The 19729-nt window shown below is 42.8% G+C and overlaps 2 protein-coding genes across 2 annotated transcripts; one reads left to right on the plus strand and one right to left on the minus strand.

The window, feature by feature from the left end:
• Positions 1-200: 200 nt before the first annotated feature.
• On the plus strand, positions 201-8138 carry LOC118077997 (vomeronasal type-2 receptor 26-like). The gene is made up of 5 exons (XM_060269383.1): positions 201-344; positions 2643-3485; positions 4448-4675; positions 6074-6200; positions 7237-8138. Exons 1-5 carry the CDS (start codon positions 201-203, stop codon positions 8136-8138), a joined length of 2244 nt encoding a protein of 747 aa, XP_060125366.1.
• Positions 8139-13597: 5459 nt separating this feature from the next.
• LOC118077996 (vomeronasal type-2 receptor 26-like) lies at positions 13598-19713 on the minus strand. Its single transcript, XM_035101711.2, has 4 exons — positions 19496-19713; positions 17820-18111; positions 16141-17001; positions 13598-13870 (listed from the first exon to the last, which is right to left on the minus strand). The coding sequence occupies exons 1-4, from the start codon at positions 19711-19713 to the stop codon at positions 13598-13600; spliced, it is 1644 nt and encodes a 547-aa protein (XP_034957602.2).
• Between the last annotated feature and the right edge of the window lie 16 nt (positions 19714-19729).

Here is a 19729-nt window from a genome sequence, read left to right on the forward strand (position 1 = left end):
ACTTGAAATTTCTAGCACACTCATTTTAAGGTGGCAATTTCTTTCATTTTAGAGTTCTGACTCAGCACTACCAGCACATCCTGGCCTTGGTTTTTGCTTTAAAAGAAATAAATGAAAATCCCCAGATCTTAGCCAACATCAGCCTGGGTGCCCATGTCTGTAACAGTGAATTCAGTGCAAGAACCATATATCTTGCCTCCATGGAACTTCTCTCCACAAAGGGAAAGTTTTTTCCTAACTACAAGTGTGCTATCCGGGAAAATCTGGTAGCAGTCATTGGGGGACCTAATTCTGATGTTGATCTCAACATGGCAGTCATGCTGTATAACTACAAGATCCCACAGGTAAGTTTTCACATAAAGTACAGGAATTTAGAGAGCTATTGTCTATCCTGCTTTCTTCAAGGTGAAGTTTTTCTTGTGGAGATTATAAAGAGGGTTTGAGATAAATAGGAACCCCGTTTACTCTGTTTAGGCATAACATTCTGTCCAAGAAAAAGAATATTTACAGCTGATTCACAGTTGGCTGTTCTGGTATTCATGCACATAACCACTTACAGGGAAGTCAAGAACTTCTCTACATTCTTGAAGATTTTGGTTACTCTTTGAACTGCAAATATTGGCTATGATCCAAAGGGCAACTAGTTTCTGATAGGCCAAATATTATTTTTTGTTTTCTTCAGTTTTTAGATCTGAGGGGACTTTCAGAAACAATTTGTGGAGCAATATATTTGTTGGATATGGGCATCTGAGGGATGGAGAGAGGGACATTTCAAAATAATAATAATAATAATGTTTATTTATTTATCCATCCATTAATCCATCCATCCCCCACATTATTCCCTTACAGGGACTCAATGTGGCTTACAGATAAAAAATACAAATGGCTAAAAATATACTTTAAAAAATACAAATTAACATTAATACAATAACTTACAGTAAATCTTAAACTACTATGTTTTTATGCAACATACTAGTTAATATTAAAAGAAATGAAAAATTCCAGCATATTGTGTGTTCCATAATATTTAGCCTTGAACGGCACCACATGGTGCTTGGGATCATTTAAAATAATTGTTTGGAACATGGCACACTTCTGTTGTAGGTAAGTAAGAGGTAGCTCTAATAATAAAATTTCAGGAAATATTTTCAGGAATTTCAGGAAATATCCATGTCACAGCAAATTCTAAAACAAAGAAACAAAAAAACCAAGTTATGGGCAATGTAATGTTCCTAAACTAAAGTTGCTGACCAGTGTTTTGAACCAGTGTGCCATGATCCAAGTTCAAAACATAACAGAATGCAAACATCTTTAGCTCTTCATGTCTTGATGTGCTTTTCATCTCCAGTAGGTTAGGAATATAAAGAGGGTGCTAGCGCAGTTTGCTGCCCTAACCTGGTCCACCAGCCTCCCAGGTCCTGCCCTATTTACACCTCAGTGCTCCTGTCTGCAACCCTTGTGAAATATCTACCACAGCTTAGTAGCAAATCTTCTGTGTGGATGCATTAAATAGCAATAGTATCATATGGTGATTATTTGCACGGTCAGGCGGAGACCCCCGAAACCCCAGGCAGCCCCCGAGCGGAATAACGACACCAGACAACGTTCTATGGGATTAAAATTGGCCACAACTTTATTAAGAGTCAGATGTAGGGAGACCTTGGCACAGGCATTGGGTATTTATCCTTCCCAGCCCCCCAGCCAGGGGTCTGGGTAATTTCCGGGTTATCCAGCATATGTGGGAGTTGGGCTAGCTCTGGAGAACATATGTTAAAGCAGATAGCCTGCCCCCCTTTTCGCCACCACTGGAGGGGGAGGGCAATTACGGCCCCTGCGCAAATGCTCAATGCCTCCCTCCTAGACCCCTTTAACGGGAATCTTGGTATCGCCGCCGCAATGGGGGTGGGGAGTCACCTCTCCCATGCCCCCCCCCATTTTGGTAAATGTCTAAAGGATTCCGCCCAACCAGGTATGTCTCACCTTCTGCTATGTGCACCGGATGGTTACCTCCTCCTACCTGGCCAGCCCCCTCCTGGCAACACCTCCCCCAGCTGGATTGGACGGCTGGCTGTGTGGGCGGAGACCACAGGTATCCAGCCTGGGAAGGTGATGCTAGCCTCCGAACTGCGGTGGGCTGCCCAAGGCTCCCAGGGTGCTACGCACGACCGCAAAATGCACACCAAACGGTCATTGCAGATAGAGCAGAAACTATCCATGCAACTGGGAGGAAGGGCCATTTTTTACTATCCCTCTTCCACTCTGGAGTTCCCCGTGCCCACTTCTACAAATGTTTTTTGGGGGGGCTCTCATTAGCAATGTTTGGTTTGTGTGGCATACTGCAGTGGAGAAAGAGACCACCAAAAACGATCTCATTTCCAATACAGCTGATGGACAGTAAGCACTGGATCAAACCCCGTGTCTGTGCCTTCTTCAGTCTATCACACCTGTAGGAACTGAGAAGATTTTGAATCATCATAGTTCATAGATATTTGCTTAAGTAACAAGATGAAATCTGGATGGGATCTCGGTAGATATTTGGGGAGATGCATAATTATTTTGCATCACACACAAAATTTGTTTTACTTTGGAAAACATTGTCTTAGAAATAACTTTTCCATCTCCTCATTTCAAATGTTGTTTAGCTCTCATATGGCTCCGCCCTAATAATGGATAACAAAATACAAGGAGTTTTCTTCCACCAGATTTTCCCAAATGTGGACCATCAGTATAAGGGCATGCTCCAGTTACTGCTTCATTTCAGGTGGACATGGATTGGCATACTTTATTTGGATGACAGCAATGGTGAGAGATTTGTACAGAATGTACTTCCCAAGTTCTCTCAGAGTGGCATCTGCTTTGATTTCATAGACAAAATCCCAGAACCAACATTTTCCAATAATGCCGATGTAATGGTGGACTATGGGATTCAAATGGTAAAGGTTATCATGGGCAGCACTGCCAGTGCTTTGGTTGTACATGGTGAAATTCAGACCATGGCTTATGTGAGAACATCCGTCTGTTCCTCAGTATTTTTTGATATACCAGTGAAAACAAAGGTCTGGATCATGACAGCCCAGATGGACTTCACATCACCTTCCTTTCCAATAAGTTGTGGCATAGAGTTAATCCATGGTTCCATATCCTTTGCAATACATTCAAGTGAGTTGCTAGGATTCCAGAAACTCCTTCAAGCAAGAAACCCTACCTTGACAAAAGGAGATGACTTTATCAGAGACTTCTGGGAGCATGCATTTAAATGTTCATTCTTAAAATCTGTAGTAGACAATTTGGACAGCAAAATCTGCACTGGAGAGGAGAAGCTGGAGACTCTACCCGCAACAGTTTTTGAAATGAGCATGACTGGCCACAGCTATAGCATATACAACGCTGTCTATGCTGTGGCGCATGTTCTGCACAGCATTGAACTACTTAAATCCAAGCCGAGAGCAACGGCAAATAGAAGGGGGTGGACACAACCATGGGAGGTAATATCCTCAGCCGATTAATGCATTGTTATCTACTTCTGTAGGTGCAAAATTAACCAGAATGTGTAGGAAACCGAATTATTACCAAGCATTTTAGGATGGTGTCTTATAGCTTCTATTTCACAGGAAATTCACAAGTCACTATCACTAGTCACACAGCATTGTTCTTCTGCACCAAGGTAGGAATATATACATTCCTGGTTAGCAAGCAGTGGGGCAAAATGAAAGAGTTCCTTTGTATGTGTAGTCCTGCTGCCTGTGCCCTCCGGGGCAGAAAGTGGGGTGGTGCTTCTCACTATTTTTGCTGTGCCAGTTCCAGCTCTGCAAAAGAGAGTCCCATATTGGAACCTTCATCAGGAAGTCCACCAAATTTTGGATCCATCTTTGGTTTTGCCCCATTCCTACTCTCAGAATGCCTTGTATCCAGTCAGCAATAATTTAGCCAATGTATACAAAGTATCAAAGTGGTGATAATAATATAGCAATAAACCAAAACAAACCATCACAAACTGGCTAATAAATATAAAAGGGAATTTACTGGGATTATAACTGGACTAAAGATAGACTAAAGACCATTCAAACAAACAAAAACATGTTAAAATGCCATGTGCAGGTCAATACTAGTTCTGTCAGAACATTCAGTCAAGAACATGTTGCAGAACACTCCTGCAATAAAACAACAGTTTGGAGGGAAGCCTTTTTTAAAACTTTATCCCTAGTTCTGGTTTGGTTTTTTTAAAAGGCACTCTCAAATATCATGCTCGTGGATTGAATTTGTTGTTGTTAAAACAACATATGTCCTTTAATATTTAGACATTTCAATATGATCATTCTGCATAAAGCTTCTAAAACGTGCATTAATCACAGTACTCAGCTGTGAAATATTGCCACCACCATGCAATATCACTTTTTAATATCCTCTGCAATGCTTTGTTCTCTGTGTCTTTTCTATCCTACTTTAGCTCCACCACTACCTGAGACATGTTTCATTTAACAACAGTTCTGGGGAAAAGGTATCCTTTGATGAAAATGGGTCCTTAGTTGCTGGATTTGATATTATAAATTGGATCACATTCCCAAACCAATCTTTTCTTAGAGTGAGAGTTGGGAAAATAGACCCACAAGCTCTTACTGGCGAAGTGCTCACCATTTCTGGAGATGACATTATATGGCCCAGCAAATTCAACCAGGTAGGGTCTGTGTTCATTTCCAGATACAGTATATCGACCGTTGGATGAACTGGACATGGACAAAGGGGTTTATTTCCTGCATGAGCACAAATCACCCTTTGTACGAGATAAGTCAATCAGTGCATGGCCAGCCAAGGCAGGAACTATGGCAACTGCCCAGTGCTGTCTATATAAGTTATTAATCTTGTGGTGGGTGCTGTGTGTTAGGGTTAGTCTTGAAAAGTGAGTCTGTGTTACATCTTGAATTAGTCGAGCAACTGAAATTTGCTTTGGACTATTATATCTGTATCTGTATCTGTATCTGCAAAGCCTGCAATGTGTCTGTGTGTGCCTGAAACTGTATTACTGAAGCCTTATCTTCTGCAGCAGCAAACTATTTTGGACCTTAATCCTCTGTGTGGTGTCTGGAAGTGGGGACAGCAATGCTAAAAAAAAGTGAAATACTGTTTATATACTGTATGTTGTCAGCCATTAATCCTGGTTTATCAGGCCCCATGATAGGAGGTCTGTGTTTGTTCGGAAAAACAGACTTCATAGTCCAATCTAAATCCAAGATTCATCAGGATAAGAGAGTTTGGATTCAGCAGATCTTTGGCTTTCCTAGCTATGCAAAGGCTCAGTGGAAGCTTTGTTGTTGTTGTTGTTTAGTCGTTTAGTCGTGTCCGACTCTTCGTGACCCCATGGACCAGAGCACGCCAGGCACTCCTGTCTTGCACTGCCTCCCGCAGTTTGGTCAAACTCATGTTTGTAGCTTCGAGAAGCTACACTGGTGTAAATACCTCACCTTAGCTGAGCCAAAGGTACACCATCTCAGGCAAGGAAGTTTAGATCAGTGCAACATAATCTGGTGTAAGCGCCCCCACCCCACCCCACAAGGTGGAATTCCAGTAGCATGGAAGGTGTATTACAAAGGTGGGATGGGGCAATGAGAGAATTACATCTATTTCAAATCCCTTTCAGCTTGGTCATGTGCTCTGCAACCCAGCAGAACTTAGCCCACAAAAAAAGAGTTGGTGTAACTTACACTGGCTTTCTATTGTTATGATTGATTTAGAACCCCTCCTCCACTCAAAGTTCTCCCCTGGCCATGCTGTGAAGCTACAATGCTTTACATTTTTATTGATTTTAATCATATTCATGGAGGCCCCCTGAGTGATTTTGAATGCTGGTAGAACTCTTGAAGAGCAACAGGAATAAAAGCTTGTAGCCGGGGCAGAGGAAGTTTAGTGCAGCCATACCTGTATTCCGTTGGTTTTACACATGAGTAGAATGTCCCCCAAAGGTTCCTGTCTTTCCAGAATCAAGCAATCTCTTAATGTATAATGACCTATGATATCCAAACTCCAAAACTGTACTTTCTGAATGTTGAAATGCATTATGTCTTTCAATCATGCACAGACACCGCCCCGTTCATTGTGTAATGACAACTGTCATCTGGGTTATAGGAGGGCTAAGAAGGAAGGGAGACCATTTTGTTGCTATGATTGTTTGCCTTGTGCAGAAGGAAAGATCTCAAATAAGACAGGTAAATTCATGTACAAAAGCTTTAAAAAATAAATATATGGTTGGTATCCATAATATTGCCAAGAAAAAGAATGATATGGTGACTGATTGTGTGTAGCACCTCATGTGAGAAAAAGCAAAATAAATTACACTATATCCCAATTTAAGCTGAGATGGTTCTATCTTTGAGGTTGTGCTGTGCAAAGAGAGAAGGCAACTTCAGTTTTGGGATTAAGAAAGATTTTGTCTGAAGCTTAATATGAGATGTTCCAAGTACAATGTTTCTCTGGAGCACCCCAGTGACTTTTTGCAAACATCATTACATTTTTAAAGTCATGAATTTAGCTTTCAAATATCAGCCCTCATAGAGCACTTTTGAATTTTAAGGGATTATTTATTTATTTTTAAAAGATAATTTTATTAACTTTCCAAATTAACAACATCAAACAATAACAAAATAACAATAACAACAACAACAACAACAACAACAACAACAACAACAACAAATAACAGAGTCCCATTGACTGCAAGAAGATCAAACCTATCCATTCTGAAGGAAATCAGCCCTGAGTGCTCACTGGAAGGACAGATCCTGAAGCTGAGGCTCCAATACTTTGGCCACCTCATGAGAAGAGAAGACTCCCTGGAAAAGACCCTGATGTTGGGAAAGATGGAGGGCACTAGGAGAAGGGGACGACAGAGGACGAGATGGTTGGACAGTGTTCTTGAAGCTACGAACATGAGTTTGACCAAACTGCAGGAGGCAGTGGAAGACAGGAGTGCCTGGTGTGCTCTGGTCCATGGGGTCACGAAGAGTCGGACACGACTAAACGACTAAAGAACAACAACAACTACAACAACAAACATTTTGTCTTCTATTCACCTATTTTAGTTCATTTTGCTCTGCTGAGCTTTGACTTCCCTCCATCCCATCATTCAGATTTCTTTCCCACTCCTATTTCACAGTTTCTTTTAGTCCTACTATTTAAAACCAATTCGTAATACTGCCCCATATACAGGGCTACCATGTATAAGAAGCTTTTTTTTCTTTTTTACAGACATGGATGACTGCATTCAATGTCAAGAAGATCAATATCCAAATCGTGGCCAGGATTTATGCATTCCGAAATATTTAAGTTTCTTGTCTTATGACGAACCTTTGGGGACCTGTTTGGCCATTTTTGCTCTTTCCTTCTCTTTCCTCACAGCTCTGGTGCTTGGAGTCTTCATTAAGCACCAGGACACTCCCATCGTCAAAGCCAACAACCGGAGCCTCACCTACAGTCTCCTCATCTCCCTCCTGCTCTGCTTCCTTTGTGTATTCCTATTCATTGGTCAGCCTGAGAAGAGATCGTGCCTCTTTCGGCAACCTGCGTTTGGCATTATCTTCTCAATGGCAGTTTCTTGGGTGTTGGCCAAAACCATCACTGTGATCATGGCTTTCACGGCCACCAAGCCTGGGTCCAGGATGAGGAAGTGGATAGGGAACAGACTGGCCTTTTCCATTGTTCTCTTGTGCTCCCTTATTCAAACCACTCTTTGCGCTGTGTGGCTGGCAACCTCTCCCCCATTCTTGTATTTTGACATGCACTCAATGACTGAAGAAATTGTTCTGGAATGTAATGACGGTTCAGTTATTATGTTTTACTGTGTCTTGGGCTTTATGGGCTTCCTAGCCATTGTCAGCTTCACGGTGGCTTTCCTAGCCAGGAAATTACCTGACAGTTTTAATGAAGCCAAGTTTATCACCTTCAGCATGCTTCTGTTTTGCAGTGTTTGGCTGTCCTTTGTTCCCACCTACCAGAGTACCAAGGGAAAATACATGGTTGCCGTGGAGATCTTCTCCATCTTAGCTTCCAGTGCGGGGTTACTGATTTGTATCTTTTTACCAAAATGCTATATCATTGTGGTTAGGCCTGAGTTGAACACTAGGGGACAGCTAATAAGGATAAATGATTAAAATTCTTAATTCCTATTTTCCAACTATAGCTACAATTAGCTGCCATTCTGTTCCATTTTAAGGAACAGAATATTTCATTGTCATCATCATTACAGGCATGAACAATTTCTTGCACTGGGAGTCTGGGAAGTCTGGGAAGTATTCAATCACTGATAATTATAGGTGCATGAGGAGCTGTGTTTTTCAGGTTTTATATTTATTCCCATAATTAGAATGAATGCAAGCCTGATTAGGTATTATGCTTCATCATTAAATTTGAGCTCATTTAGGGGCTATGTGGCCACAGCTGCCAGCTCAAAATACCCAAGTTTGTTTGTTTTTCCATGTTGAATGGGGAATGAGTGAATGGAGATTCTACAATTGATTCTAAATTTGTTTTAGGTGTTCTATTGTTTTTTATTTCCTAAAAACTGTGTTTTATTTTAGTTTGAAGTATATATATTTTTCTCTTACATGTTTTTTGCAACCTTGTCTCTTTGGATATATAAAATAAAGAAATCTGCATGCATTTGTTTGTAGCTTCCTCTTTGTGATTTGGAACTTAATCATTCGATATCAGTTACAATATCATGGGAAGATAGCCCCCTTCAGCATTGCAAGAGAGGGTATTCCCAGTGTATTGTCATAGATCTACCGAAGCAGTCCAGAGGACGGACAAATATGGGATCCTCCTCCTCTGAGAAGAACACTCATGATCCATGCATATTCCAGCAGGAATGAAGAAGCCAAAAAGTAGTACTAAAGCTACTTTATTGTAAGGCTAATTACACAGTCCATTCTCTGTTTCTCTGCTCACCAAACTCCAACAGAACAAAGCTAGGCATATTGCTTCTTACTCCATTGAGAAGCAGAAACGAAAAAGTACAGAAACAGAACATCACATGGTCAGGAAGAGATAACATCTCTCCTCTCTCACGCTGTAACTCAGACTCACTGTGTGAAAACCAACAGACATATGTGCTGCTGCTGGAGCAGCAGAGGATATATAAAAATCCTAAAATGGGCTACCAAAGTGTGAATGGTAGAAGTTATTAAACAGTAGTATATAGATAATATTTGGGATATGAAAGGAAAACACAAGTTGCAGAAATGTGCTAGGTAAGAAAGCCCTGAGTTAGCTTATGGCAGGCATGTCCAACAGGTAGATCACTAGGTGTCTGTGGTAGATCACTGGCTCCCCCCAAAGAAGCTCAACAACTTTGGCTCCCCTAAGAAAAGCTCAGCAACTTTGACCTGAACCCCCCCCCCCAAATGGGGTAGATCACTGCCAGTTTTCAACTCTATGAGTAGATCACAGTCTCTTGGGAGGTGGCCACCCCTGGCTTATGGAAACCATCCTTGCTGGGCTAGTGAAGAGCACTGGGGTAGTAAGAGCAATTGACAATGCAAAAAGCTATCCTCCCCCCCCCCCCCCCGCTCCAAAGACTGGACAGAGTCAGGAGATTTGAGAGCCTGTCGAGGTGACGGAGTGTGTGCGTTAGTGGCGGAGCATGCCTCCACACCACCTGGTGTGTGTGTGCGCACGCCTGTGCCGGGGGCAGGACAAATGGAGCCCACTGCACCCACCAACCCCCCACTTCTGCTGGAGTGACACCAGCCCTGAACGGCATGCCTATTGCACCCTCCTTGCACCACTGTCTCCGGATCTGAGCCTTGCAAGGCTGAGATAGAAGGGCACAAAGTTTCCATGCGCCCCCCCCCACTGCCCTCCCCGAGTGGCCTTGCAAGGCTTGGATTTGGGGAGGGTGGTGCGAGACGGGTGCAACAGCCACATGCCCCTTGCCACCTAAGGCGAGGCTGGGATAGAAGGACACACACCTCCTGCACCCTCCCACATCGCCACTCCCCTTCCAGCAGCCTTGCAAGGTTGGGATTCGGGGAGGTCCTTTCTCCTCTGGTCACTGCTATGAGGTGAATGCCTGGATGATGGGCTATTAAGAGAACAAAGGATTCTGGGGCTTGGTGTGATATGGGAAATGGGTGGGGCCCCTCCCTCAATGAAGAAAAGACAGAATTGAGGTTTTGGGACTATGATGAAAGCAGAAAGCTGGAGAAAGAGTCAGTGTGTGGTGTTTGATTTCTGTTTGAATCCAAGGCTGTGGATATGGTAGAAGAAGACCAGTTTGGGGTGTTGGTGCTGTGAACCCCTTGTCAGGGAATGGCAGGACTCTGAAGAGTGGGGGGGGGAGAAGAGGACCACGAGAGTCACCCAGGAACCAGTGATTGATGAGGTTTGGCGCTGCCTGCAAAGGAGGAGCCTAGGAGGGTGGGGAAAGTCAGGGCAGCCCAAGATGGAGGAAGGCATGGCGGAAGTGGTGGAAGAAGAAGAGGGTGTTCAGCCAAAAGATGGGCCAGCAGACTCCCTACCTCCCCCCCCCCCCCTGCTATCTTCTAGAACCAGGAAGGGCTTGAAGGAGGAAGAGCAGTAGTGACTTCCATGCAGGAGAAGTCTCAGGTATCGGGTGCACAACCCATCAAGGGAGGGTATATCAGCTGCAGAAAGTAGGGTCTCCCTCTTGCTGGAACTGCTCCACAGGGCCTAGACCTGTGGACAGCTGCCTAGAGGCTAGGTGTGTGTGTGTGTGTGTGTGTGTGTGTGTGTGTGTGTCCGGAGCACTGTGCAAACTGCTGAAAGTGTTTTCCTTGTTATTAAGCGTTAACTATTGGGTTTCTTGTCAATTAAGAGTTAACTTAATTTGGCAGGGGAGGGCCAGGACAGCCCTGCATTGTAAGCTCAGGTTGTATCATAGCTGCCAAGTTTTCCCTTTTCTCGTGAGGAAGCCTATTCAGCATAATGGAAAATCCCTTTAAAAAAGGGATAACTTGGCAGCTATGGGTTGTATATATGTGTAAATAAACATATCATTTTAAATAAACCTAATAAATAAATAAACCTTATAACATGATGATGGATGTACTTTTTAAATTGAGTCATTGTACTGTTTTGGAATTCCTTGTGTTGAAAAATGGGCTATTTTTTAAAACAGCAGCACTAATGGATTCACTGTGATTTGCTCAGATACATTCAGTTTCCAAATGCTAAATATTTACTGCTCAGTTTCCAGTAAGAGCTCATCTTTTAACATGTCTTTTCACAAGCTCGGTGCAGAATTCTAGGGGGGGGGGGGGCGGGAGACACAGGACTTGCCTTCTAGAGCTTTAAACCAGGGGTCAGCAACCTTTTTCAGCTGTGGGCCGCTCCACCATCCCTCAGACCATGTGGGGGGCCGGACTATATTTTGGGGAAAAATATGAACAAATTCCTATGCCCCACAAATAACCCAGAGATGCATTTTAAATAGAAGCACACATTCTACTCATGTAAAAACACTGGGCAGGTCCCACAAATAACCCAGAGATGCATGTTAAATAAAAGGACACATTCTACTCATGTAAAAACACGCTGATTCCTGGACTGTTCACGGGCCGGATTCAAAAGACGATTGGGCCCATGGGCCTTAGGTTGCCTACCCCTGCTTTAAACCATTGAGAGATATCAAGAATGGTGGAGTTTTCTCCCAAATGTCCCAATTGGTTCCTTCTTTGGCTATAATTTACTGCAATGACAAGGGAGGACTGGCCAGCTTCCGCAGTTCACATAGGCAGCATCTATAAGGCGCAGCCACTCATGTATTCCCAGAATCCCCAGCATGAAATGGAATCAGCCATGTTCAGAATAATTCATTTGTCACCATTCTTTAAGGATGAGGGCACTACAGCTGCAGAAGACTTCCACAACAAAATAAATTACATTCCTCCTGTTTCAGAAGCTAGTTTGCTATGCAGATTGACCAAAAGGATATCAGCAAGGAGGGATATGTTAAATATGAAGAGCAATGGGCAGAGCATTATCTTCCAGGTTCAGGCTGGGGCTCATCTTGTAACAGCATATTATTGTTATCTGAATTGGTTGTGAAACACCACATTCTGAATTGCAGGACTATCTCAAACAATCTTGATCCATCAGATACAGCAACCAGGAATGGAATATAACTAATTTCTCGCTACATGCAGCTCAATACAATGGGGTTAAATTACAGGCACATTTAATATCTCTAGAAAGTAATGTCAGTTCTTTAATTATTTATCCTGATTAGCTGCCCCCTACTTAATTCTGGTATAGCAAAATCATATTGTTTCCAGAGAGAATTCTTTATGCACCACAGCCAATTCTAGTTGTGGAATGTCTGGCAACACTACGCTTGCGTTTCATTTATGACGAAGATGTTGGAATATGCATTGACTGTCTCAAAGCACGGTCCATTGTCTTATTTATTTAGATCAAATTGAGATGTGAAACACAATTATCTGCCCTTGATACCACCTTGCCAATGTTCCTTGCTTCAAGTTAGCTACTTTGTCAGCACATTCATGTCTTGTACAATTTATTTTTATGTGCTATCCCCACATCTCCCCATAACCCACCTCCTTGTGGCTGGGGTGTCCTGGTGCCCCAGACAGGCCACTGTAGTGCATCTGTGTGAGAGGAGGGGGCTCCAAATCTGGTCTCCAAGGAGCCTGTCATTGGTCCTAGCTTCATATACTGCCCTTCCAATTGTAATGATCACCAGCCATCACTACCGGTAATTCCTGTGAAATTTGGGACTTGGTTAGCTAAAGAGAGTGAAACATGGGGAATTCTCTCTCTCTCTCTCTCTCCCTCTCCCTCTCTCCCTCTCTCTCTCTCTCTCTCTCTCTCTCTCTCTCTCTCTCTCTCTCTCTCTCTCTCTCTGCACTTCTGCAGCTGGCGCAGCGAGAAAATCATGTTGACTATGGACTATGGAATTGTACTGCCTTTACATTTTTCATAGCTTTGGAAATCATTGTGGTTGGATTTCCTTTTTAATGTCTTAGTAAAGTACTAATTCAGGGGACGCGGGTGGTGCTTGATGATCAGAAGGTCGGCGGTTCGAATCCCCACAACAGGGTGAGCTCCCGTTGCTCGGTCCCAGCTCCTGCCAACCTAGCAGTTTGAAAGCACGTCAAAGTGCAAGTAGATAAATAGGTACCGCTCCGGAGGGAAGGTAAAAGGCATTTCCATGCACTGCTCTGGTTTTGCCAAAAGCGGCTTAGTCATGCTGGCCACATGACCTGGAAAAACTGTCTGCAGAGAAATGTCAGCTCCCTTGGCCAGTAAACCGAGATGAGTGCAGCAACCCCAGAGTCGGCCGCAACTGGACTTAATGGTCAGGGATCCCTTTACCTTTTAAAAGTACCAGTTTACTGATTTTTTAGGCTTTTATGGATATCAAGGAACTGATTATCTCACCAACTTATACACTTTTTAACACGAACTCTCCCTCCCATTGTGCTGGTTTAAGCACCATGTTATTTTCAATAGGTCCTCTATTACAAAGTCCATAGCTGTTTTGGGAGACTATGGCCTCAGATCTCACCTGCAATATCTATTTTAACCCTGACAGGCAGCTGTTTCAGGGTTTGAACCAGAAACCAATCTTTCAACACTGAATAAATAACTGGAGACAACCTGCAGTAGACCTTACTTGGTTGAACCTGCGGGGCCACACAACTGTGTTGTCGTGAATGTTGAACCTCTTGTCTGGGGAAGCCTGGGGGTCTATTTTCCCAACTTTGACTCTAAGGAAGGAGTCATTGGGGAATATGACCCAGTTGATAATATCAAATCCAGATACCAGTTCCCCATTTTGATCAAAGGAAACTTCTTCTTTAACACTATTGTTAAACGAGACACTTCTCAGAAAGTGGTGAAGCTAAATCAGTGCAGAGAGAAAAGCAATAAATAAGGATGTACAAAACGGTGAAATATTACAAGTGAGTGATAATCTTTCACACTTTGGTACATGACCTGTTAAAAAGCTGTATATGGATTTATTATTTGCCTTGTTGAACGAGGTTGTTCTTAGAAACAGGTTGAACCAAATGGGGGAGAATAAAGTATTAAAAACAATGTACATACAGATACAAATAAACAACAGGTGATAGTGCACCACATTCAGAAATGTGAATTCTTTGTGAAGGATTATTTCTATTGTAGCAGTAGTCTTCCTAGTGGTATTTAGTTACTTGTAACCATTAAAGCTGAGGTAAAAAAAAATCCTGAACATGGTTTCCCTCACCCTCAGAAAATCTTTGATATTTTCTTCACCAGAAAAAAAGATAACTTTTCAGTGTTTTCTATTAACATCTTCCCCCTTGTGGCTGTTCACAATACAGTGGTACCTCGACTTACGAACGACTCGACAACCGAATTTTTCGACTTACGCATGGGGGTAATGGCTGCGCGCTTATGAATGTCTCGACATCCGGGAAAAAAAGTGGCGGTTTTAGATAGGGATTTTTCGACTTACGAATTTTTAGATAGGGTTGCTTCGATTTACAAATTTTTCCGTTTTCAATGCATTCCTATGGGAAATCGTGTTTCCAATGGCATTTTTTGACTTACAAATTTTTCGACTTACGAAGGTGCCTTCAGAACGGATTAAATTCGTAAGTCGAGGCACCACTGTAATTAGTAGCATTGGTGCTGGAGTCTGTAACCCAGGTACACTCTAGAACAGGGGAGGGGATATTTTAAAGTCCCTTCACAGTCAACTTTATGGGAGGCCATATGGGAGGCCATATGGGAGGGGCTGGAGGGAAAAATAGTTGAGAATAGAGACCAAAGCGGACAAGTCAATCGCTGTGCTTCTCACCTTTGTACAGTAGGCAACTTTTCAGCTAAACAGAAATCAAAGTTTTCTACACAAGCATCTCTCCAAACACCACCAAGGCAAGTAAATGGCCTCGTCACAGTTCAAGGACACATTCTAGCCATGCAAAAATACTCAGGGAGGAGGTGGTTCAGGGCCAGTGAGCTTGGGGGATCCATTGAAGAAAACCCCATAATGGAGCTTTCTTCCTTTCTTCCTTTTTTTCTTTTTTCTTTTAAAAAGGAACCGTTTCTAACATTTGTAGAAGGTGGGGTATGAGCCTAAGGGTACAGCTGTTATTCTTCTCATTTTGTGTGTGAGAGAGAGATACAAGCCTGGTGAACTTTTAATGGTTTCTTGAAGGGTTTCTTCAAGGATCCCCATGAAAGTATATGGTTTGGGAAGAAGATTGGTGTCCTGAGGGTGGCGTGTAGCCTAGGATCAGTCCCGGGGTCTGGAGGACTGTATTTGGCCCCTGGGCCTGAGGTACCACACCCCTTCTCTACCACCCTTTCCCTGGAGCAATGGAGATGCCAGGAGTGCCTGAATTATGGGCCTCTGCTTTTATGGGCAGCATTCCTGGCTACACTACAATGTCTCTTAAAGGGGGGAAAATAAGGATCCCTGCTTCATATGCTGGAAGGGAAGGGAACTGCTGAGGATTCTGAAAGGGGGAAGTGGATACGGCATGCCAGAGCAAGAATGCCCTAGCAAGGAGAAGGGAGGAATGCAGCAAAAGAAAGAGAAGTGTGAGGGGAGTAGCCAAGTTGACGTTAGGGCACCTTGGGAAGCACTTTTGCCTCAAACCTGGAAGGGCTCTTCTTCACATCTCCTCTTCATATTATTGAACTTTGCTACTGGCCCTTGTGCAGAATGCTCAGGGTTTCTTCACTTTCCTGGAATAATCCCAGGAAATCTGGAGTGCTATGGCAGCATGGTATGAAGTACTTCTCTAAAATGAGCATCACTAAAAACAGACAAGCCCACTAGAGTCTTGGTAACATTTCATCAATTCCCCTCCCCTCTCATTTTCTCCCTCAAAATCATCGAAAGGGAACAGGCTTTTCCCCACTGTGTTCAAGAAATGTGCTTCTTCCTTGGGCTCAGCCCTAGGGTTGTACGAAGCACATGACAGCCCATCAACCTATTTATGCACCTGCAGTTATTATACACTTTCTGCATTAGTCTGATTAGTCCCTCACATGCCACATAGGTTCACCCAGAACCTCCCATCTCAAGACGCTCTTCATCACTTTACGTTTGAGTTTTGTTGCATGCATGGCTTGCAAAGCATGCGCCACACCATTCAGACCACTGGAATACAACATTACCTGCCACGGCTGTTGATCTATAAGTTCCCACCTTATTCCACCAGTTATTGCTCTGAATTTTAATTTGGTGGAATGCATGGCATGCAATGCATGTGCCAAAATATAGATGGCATTGAAGATACTGTAGCTGTGGGATGTCATGCTCATTTCAAAAACAGTGTCAGGAAGGCTCTCAAGCTGTTCCGGCCCGGTGCAGAATTCCCCGTCTTTCTTGTCTGAAGAAGGATGGGGCAAATAGCAATTAAATGCTACTTCCCAGAAGTCCTTGATGAACCCGTCTTCTTTTTCAGAGATAGGGTTTCTCATCTGAATAAATTTCTGGAACCCTGGAATATCCCTTGAGTGAACAGCAAAGGATAGAGCATCGTGCAGGAAACTTACATCCCAACTTTGTTGGAAGGGAAAGGATATGAAATCCATCTGGGCTGTCATAATCCAAACTTTTGCCCTGGCTTGCACGGGTACCCCTTCGATTTCTGCAATATTGGGCAACACTCTTAGTGCCATAATGGAATGAATTTCACCATTCACAATGACAACATTGGCTGTACTTCCCACAATAATATGGCATAGTTCAGAAGATTCCTCTACTGTTTCGATGAACTCACCAGAAAAGGTGACTTTGGGGAATCTTTCTATAAAATCAAAGCAGATGCCTCTCTCAGCAAACACGGGAAGAACATTTTGTACAAATCTCTCTCCATTGTCATCGCTCAGAGAAAGCACCCCGGTCCACGTCCAGGTGAAATGCAGAAGCAACCGGAGAATCCCGACATACTGATGAGCTCCGTTTGGGAACATGTAGCAGAGGAAAGCCGCATGGAAGTCGGTGTCTGTTAGGGGATGAGAGCCATAGATGACCTAAAAATAATATTTTTGAAAAAGAAAAAGGGATACCAACTACATTTTTTCCATTTATTTAATAATTATTAGCATAGAGTCATACTGTTATGCTACTTATTTAGATGTTTTATATGCCTGTTGTCTTTGAGAGCTGGACCATAAAGAAGGCTGATCGCCGAAGAATTGATGCTTTTGAATTATGGTGCTGGAGGAGACTCTTGAGAGTCCCATGGACTGCAAGAAGATCAAACCTATCCATTCTGAAGGAAATCAGCCCTGAGCGCTCACTGGGAGGACAGATCCTGAAGCTGAGGCTCCAAGACTTTGGCCACCTCATGAGAAGAGAAGACTCCCTGGAAAAGACCCTGATGTTGGGAAAGATGGAGGGCACTAGGAGAAGGGGACGACAGAGGACGAGATAGTTGGACAGTGTTCTCAAAGCTACCAACATGAGTTTGACCAAACTGCAGGAGGCAGTGGAAGACAGGAGTGCCTGGCGTGCTATGGTCCATGGGGTCACGAAGAGTCGGACACGACTAAACAACTAAACAACAACATTTAGATGTTTTGCTTATGCTGCTCTATGACCATAATAAAGTACTTCATAAACAGGCATGGTGATGCAAAATCAAGGAGTGAATCATTTCAGGCTGTAGTTTATGAATTGTACATCCAGGCAGAATATACCAGTGACCCGACAGTGTAGTATATTATGTCTTAGGAGGAGTTAAATCTCCACTGAGAACTACCCAAACATTCAAATATAAGCCTTAAAGGACATAGTGGAAAACAGGAAATGGATCGTTAATAACCAATATTCTGTGCCCATATCTTACTTGTGGCAGCTTGTACATATAGAGGATGGTTGCCATGTGAAGACCTAGATCAGAGTTTGGTCCCTCAATGACTGCTCTTGGAATGTTCTCCGTGTCACACTTGTAGTTTGGAATGAATCTTCCCTGCCTGGAGAAAAGTTCCATTGAGGCCAGGTACGTCCAGCTTGGACTAAAATGGCTATTGTAGATGTGGAATCCCAAGGTGACATTGGGCAAGATTTCAGGGTTTTCATTTATTCCCTTTATAGCAAACGCCAAAGCCACAACATGTTGGTAGAGCTGTGTCATTACTCTGAAATAAGAGAGCTACTTGCTGTGTAAATAATGCATCTTCACACAGAAAAATAGATTTATGCCTATAGTCCAGTGAATCACATGGATACACTGGCAAACATTTCTTAGCATTGCAAATTATTTGAACTGATTTTAATATTGCATTTTTTATTGTTTTTTATCAAACAATGATTTCCTAAGTTCTAATTTTATAAACACTAGTTTAGATATTTGTGCTTCTTTATTTTTTATATTTCAGGGTTCTTCAGACTCCCTCAGGGCTGCCATAAATTCATTTAAAATGCTTTTAAAGCTTCCTAGTAGTTTGGGCTAACAGGCTTAGGTGAAGGACAACCTTACTGACTAAGATTGTTTATTAAAATGATGTTTTGATAATAAGGGAACATTGATATTTGCTTTGGGATCTTACATATGCATGATGATAATGACGCAAGAGATGCTGTTGCTGAAAGCAGCTTCTACAGGAGCACTCCTATGGAAAGATCTGTTGGAATAAGAAGCTTAGGATGCAGTAGATTAAAAAAAGTGGGGAGGGAGCGTTTAGCTTGGATGTAGGAAACAAGCTAGGGGACCTCTGATAATGCTTGTAGAAGTCAGGCCTTGAAATGGGGACTCTGTATAGTAAAAATGGCTTTAAATTATTTCCTTATCTAGAGCAAGCTGGCAGGCAAAAATATTTACATAAACTCTTCCCTAATGAACTTTTATCAGTTTAAGGGAGCAGCAGCAGCTCACCAACTCTCTATTAAGGGAGAATAAATGAAGAATACAATGAATACAAAAAGCTTTGAAAGGGGCTCAGCCTGAAAGCTTCTTGGAGGAGAACGTGGCATGACTCAACAACCTAAATATCTAAAGGAATAGATATTACAGGGCTTCGGTGAACATTTGGAGGAAAAATAATGAACGCATCAGGATCTTGAATATAGGGCATTGAGACTACAGTATCTGAAGCATTGGCTTTGGCAGTGACTCATGAAAACACAATTAAAAATTGAAACGGGATACTGTGGACCTCCTACTTAGCTAGCTGATTGATGGGTCATCTGGGACAGTCACCATTAACTCCCCATCCATGACTCTATTTAAGATACACCAGTGTAACTTGTTCATTCTGAGCCAAGACTGGTGTAAGCCCCCCAACACAACACCCGAGCACAAAACCCAACTTTTTAAAGACTTTTCAAGACTTGTTTTTCACTTGCCATTGAGTGGCTTTGCATCTTGCTTCATACCAGCTCCTTGTGCATAGGATGGCTGCCCAGAGCTGCCATAACACCAGAACTAATGGGAAGTTAGAGGGATGGAGTAGTAGCATCAGTAATATTCACTATGGATTCATTATATATGTATGATATGGTTAAAAGAGCACAACTCCTTACAGAAAGTCATCAAAAAGCTCAGGAGAGGGAGGTTCCCTGAAAGTCATGACACTTGAGGTCACATAGATTTGAGACATAATGCCAGCAATGAGGAGGCCTCCTGACCGATAATATTGGTGAAGAATAGGAAGAGGCTCTTCAATGGAACACTGAGCAACAGGAAGTTTGCACACAACTTGAGGCAGCAACACCAATACCAAGAATACAAATGCTACCATCTTACAGGAGGGAATC

Source organism: Zootoca vivipara, chromosome 17, assembly GCF_963506605.1.
Source record: "Zootoca vivipara chromosome 17, rZooViv1.1, whole genome shotgun sequence".
NCBI lineage: Eukaryota > Metazoa > Chordata > Lepidosauria > Squamata > Lacertidae > Zootoca > Zootoca vivipara.

Coding starts and splice junctions, on each gene's coding strand:
- LOC118077997 (XM_060269383.1), top strand. CDS start 201: ATGGAACTTCTCTCCACAAAGGGAAAGTTTTTTCCTAACTACAAGTGT. Junction 345..2,642: donor ATAACTACAAGATCCCACAG/GTAAGTTTTCAC, acceptor AATGTTGTTTAG/CTCTCATATGGCTCCGCCCT. Junction 6,201..7,236: donor AAAGATCTCAAATAAGACAG/GTAAATTCATGT, acceptor TCTTTTTTACAG/ACATGGATGACTGCATTCAA.
- LOC118077996 (XM_035101711.2), bottom strand. CDS start 19,713: ATGGTAGCATTTGTATTCTTGGTATTGGTGTTGCTGCCTCAAGTTGTG. Junction 18,112..19,495: donor GAGCTTTTTGATGACTTTCT/GTAAGGAGTTGT, acceptor CTCTTATTTCAG/AGTAATGACACAGCTCTACC. Junction 13,871..16,140: donor TAGATCAACAGCCGTGGCAG/GTAATGTTGTAT, acceptor GCACTGATTTAG/CTTCACCACTTTCTGAGAAG.